Below are 4,355 nucleotides of genomic sequence, written 5' to 3'. Positions count from 1 at the left end.
AGTTACACTGGGTGGCTCCAATAGATATATATGACAGAGAGAGAGAGAGTGAGAGAGAGAGAGAGAGAGAGAGAGAGAGAACTCACCCTGGTCAGTTCGTTATGAGCTTCCTGCAGTTCATCATTGCTTTTCCGCTCCTTGGCAATAAGAATTTGGTTCAGATCTTCAAAATATTCATGTTGTCTTTCCTTTTTTTCCCAATTTCTCACTCATCTCTTTTTCCTCAAATTCTAATTCCATTTTATCTCTGGCCATGTCTTTTTCTAGTACAGTTTTCTCCTTGACAAGATTCTCTTCTATTCTCTGGTATCAACAATTACAAGAAGAGAATAAATTACATGATATCCAAGATGGTCATAGTTTGTGTATCAAGTAATTCCTAATTATCTAATGTATCAGTAAATCACAGCAGTAAGTTCAAAGTTTAACCTTTTTCTCTGCAGCAACCAGCAATGCCATCTCGAGTACCTCCCTCTGTTCCCATGAGAAAACCATTTCAAAATTACTATTTTTCATTGCAAACTGAATACTCAAAAAAATCATTGCAAACTGAATACCCAAAAAAAAATTTACAATGTATATGAAAAACTGTTAAACGGCTCTCATAGATAATATCAAAATTCTATATATGAAGCCTATTACGTCTCTCTTTCATAGTGGAGACTTACTTGAGTGCTTTATAACATGTGAAAAAGTACAATCCTCCATCATGCTACTACAATAACTCGGTTTTTGGCTTTTTTTACTAGCTTCAATCCTTCAGCAATGTCTACAAACTTATCTATTGGGCTAGATATCATAAAACTAATTTGAAATGAATCATCACGGCAAATTACCTCTTTCCTTTGCGATTCCATTTCCGACTTAAGTTCTTCATGCTCCCTGTTGATCCTTTCTACTTATGCTCCTGTTGCATCTTGTTTATTTCTAATGGACATGTATACAAATACCAAATTTAATTATCACAACTATTAAAGCATTAAACTATCAAAACAACATATTTTCATTTTACTCGTCTTTTAAGGGAAAAAGAGGGGGAAAAATGAAAAAATAAAGCACAATTCGAACAGGAGCTAATAAGATCCCGCAATGGAATTGGTGAAGTTTTTACAGCTTCAGTATATACAATTCAGAAAACTCAAAACCAGCACATTATTTTGTGGTTCATTTGTTGCAAACTTAAAACTGAAGTTTGTCTTAACTTTTTTTGAATTCGATCCAGTGTCTTATTCTAGAAAATTTTAATCCTATGACAAAATAGAGTACCTTCAATATAATGTTTACGTAGCTCATCATTCTGATAAATCAAGTTCTTGTTCTCGTACTCCATTTCATTCATTTTCGTTTCCAGACTCTTGACTTCTTTATCATTTTCAAATCTTTTCTTAAGGGTCCTCCACTGTTCCAGCGTAAATGAAGCAACTTCCTTTAATATCTCCATTCCACCACTCCTAAAGTTCCTCCATTTAGGAACACTAAACCTTCCGCTGAAACTGTAGTAATTCATCTCCGACAGAACAGTTATGACGGCCTTGTACACCTCCTCACCCAAGTCATCCGCAAGGATTTTCAGCCTCTCATCTTCATCTATAACCTCCTGCTACAGAAAATCACAACTTTAGCCAATATTTTTTAATAAATATCATTGTAATATATAGTAATAGTAAAGAAAGGTAAGCTCTCATAATCACTCCACCATGTAAACAGTAAACCTAGCTATCTTCAGGAAGAAAATGGATAATATCTTTTTATGGGAACAAGACCCTTAAACTGTGCAGAGTCAGGGTTTTTCACGTAACATACTGAACTTAACATTCCAAACACTAGGTTACCATCTCTATAGAAGCCTGGTTATTGCGGTTGTCACCGTCCTTAAGTTTTGACATCTCTTTGTCCATTCTGGAAACCTTTGATGTGAGTTCCTTAACCTGTGTAAATACCTCTCTCAAAAGCTGGGTATCCTGTATTAAAACACCCATTTAAGTTTAAAACAATCACTATGAATCAAACAACGAAACATTTAATGTTCAACCAACTAAAGAGAGAACCTGGTTAGAACAGGATTGGGGTGCTTGTGTTTCTGAACCATCATCCTATCCTTTGCTACCTCCCACTCTTCATTTGCAGATTGCATTTCCATCGATATCTCCATCTCCACGGCTTTGTCTTCATCATCATCCTCTAATTCTGATAAGTCAGCAGATATCAGGAGGACAGACCCCTTGTACTTTGACGACATCTCCCCCTCTACGGGTTTTATGCAAGCCAGGACTTCAATCTGCATGAAGAAATAAAATGTATAACGCAGTATTCAAAGTAGGCCTTTGCTAATAAACATTAAGGGGATATAGAAAAGTGTTAAGTGAACACACCTTAGATGTCAGTATATTTTCAACTGCAGAAGACTCTGGATGTATACTGTCACAAGCGTAATGCAGCACGCGTGGAAATTGTTTCGGTTCTAAGCTAATCGCAAAACTCTTCCGTAGAAGTGGAATGATTTCAAAGGCCCAGACCTATGGAATTTGAAAAGCAAACATAAATACCATTTATTATTCAACATAATTTCTATACTAAATTTATAAATATTCTATGCAGTACCTGAAAAGCATATGGGAATCCATACAAATTATACGCAGATCTAAAGCTTCCATGCCCGGCAATAGCTGACTTGCCTTTTGGATTAGTCTTACTTTTTCCAATTTGCTCCACTTCTTTTTTCCCGCCGACAACATTTCTAAAACATTTCAGCATCCTCTGGTGACACAGCTTTCCCCATGGGAATTTGTTGAACTTCTCAATGTTTTCCACCATGTGGAAGTATGCAAGATTTACATCTCTTACATATTCGTTCCCCATTAGAACACCCTGGACTAGGAGAACCAGACCGAGTTTTACTTTATCCGTCGACTGCTCCAAAGAATCAAATTTTCTTGACAACTCTCCCAATGTGATACTTTTCTTGCCAAGAAAGTATTTATTAATCAGCTCAGATCCAGCACAACCACGAGGATGAATAACATCACTTCCCTTGAAACTCAAACCCGTCACAAGTGCAGACTCCCACATTCCATACTTCACAACTTTACCTCCAATGCAAAAGTACATAGAATCTGGATCGTTACCTGCAAGAGGCTCAACCACTCTTCGAAGCAAAGAGTTGATAATTGGACCACTGAATCTGGTCGGCTCCATATTAAGTAAATGCCCAATTGACATCTTCTTGAGAATTTTCAAGTATTCATCGTTTAAGCCTCCTTTAATTTGCTGTATTATCTTTAGGTGCGACGTAGAATTCACACGGGATGGTGAAAAATCTCCTTGAGGATACATATACTTACTATACCATGCAAATCACAAACAGAAAAACAGAACAACACATATTATTAAGAACCATTGTTACAGAGAATAAAAAAATATGTTCAAAATTCAGAGATTGTTATGAAAACTAGATGGCTGATAACATTGTCAAAAATTTAAAACAACGATGACATGTTTCCCTCAGACGCATTTTATCAAACAGTTTGTGCACATACATGACTTTTGATTTACAATCCACAAACAAAACAGAAGAAAACCCAGCCATACATCATCTCATAGAAAACTTATACACTATAAACGTAGTAATTAGACTTCATTTACTCACCGATTTCTTTCAGACCCACATTTTTCTTGCGTGATGCTCAAATTTGCAGAACCCTGTATAACGTTGGTTTAAAGCAATTTGTTTCAAATTTTTGGAAAAACCGTCGATTGTTTGGCTCAAACAACGTTTCTGTTTCTCTCATCTCTTTCTCTCTGTATGTTTAGCTGGTTCAAACATTCAACATGGATAACTCTTATAAGAGACATCTCTGATCACTTCTTTGTTAGTACTGTACAATTTTCTTCTTATAGAAATTTAATTACCGTTGAAGAAGCTTTCTTTTATTCTCATTTTGAAATCGCTGGAAATATACCATTTCAGCCCTTGTTGTTATTTTGTCCTAGTCTTACTTATTTTTAATTTAAGGGTGTGTTTGTTTTCACAATTCTACTGACTAGTTCATTCCTGTTGTATCACTTGAATCACTTGTTGTAGACTCATTTCTTTTTTTCTTTTTTGAAATAGACTCATTGAGTCATAGTTGTTACTTGGCCAGCAGTACCACATATAGTTTTGCCACTAGTTTGAGGAATCAAAGCCAAGGCAACGAATACTCCTTGAGTTCATTCTTGCTAATAAGTTTTTTCATGCCAGCTTCTAATGGTTCCCGTAACATTGTAGGGTTGCACGTGGTATAGTTTTGGCCTTTACCAGAATCGAAAACATGGGGAACAATTTCTAGGGATGTAAAATAGTACTTGACAACGAC

At 36.0% G+C, this 4,355-nt stretch overlaps 1 protein-coding gene across 1 annotated transcript; it reads right to left on the bottom strand.

Annotated features, from left to right (window-relative positions):
• Positions 1–205: 205 nt before the first annotated feature.
• On the bottom strand, positions 206–3,857 carry LOC113360905. The gene is made up of 9 exons (XM_026604331.1): positions 3,647–3,857; positions 2,602–3,340; positions 2,373–2,516; positions 2,049–2,278; positions 1,833–1,961; positions 1,267–1,600; positions 837–927; positions 430–474; positions 206–303 (listed from the first exon to the last, which is right to left on the bottom strand). The coding sequence occupies exons 2-5, from the start codon at positions 3,331–3,333 to the stop codon at positions 1,946–1,948; spliced, it is 1,122 nt and encodes a 373-aa protein (XP_026460116.1). The 5' UTR covers positions 3,334–3,340; positions 3,647–3,857; the 3' UTR covers positions 206–303; positions 430–474; positions 837–927; positions 1,267–1,600; positions 1,833–1,945.
• Between the last annotated feature and the right edge of the window lie 498 nt (positions 3,858–4,355).

The sequence above is a fragment of the Papaver somniferum genome, chromosome 3 (genome assembly GCF_003573695.1).
Source record: "Papaver somniferum cultivar HN1 chromosome 3, ASM357369v1, whole genome shotgun sequence".
Lineage (NCBI taxonomy): Eukaryota > Viridiplantae > Streptophyta > Magnoliopsida > Ranunculales > Papaveraceae > Papaver > Papaver somniferum.
Note: the sequence above shows the minus strand (reverse complement) of the source record. Positions and strands in the feature narration are given on the sequence as shown.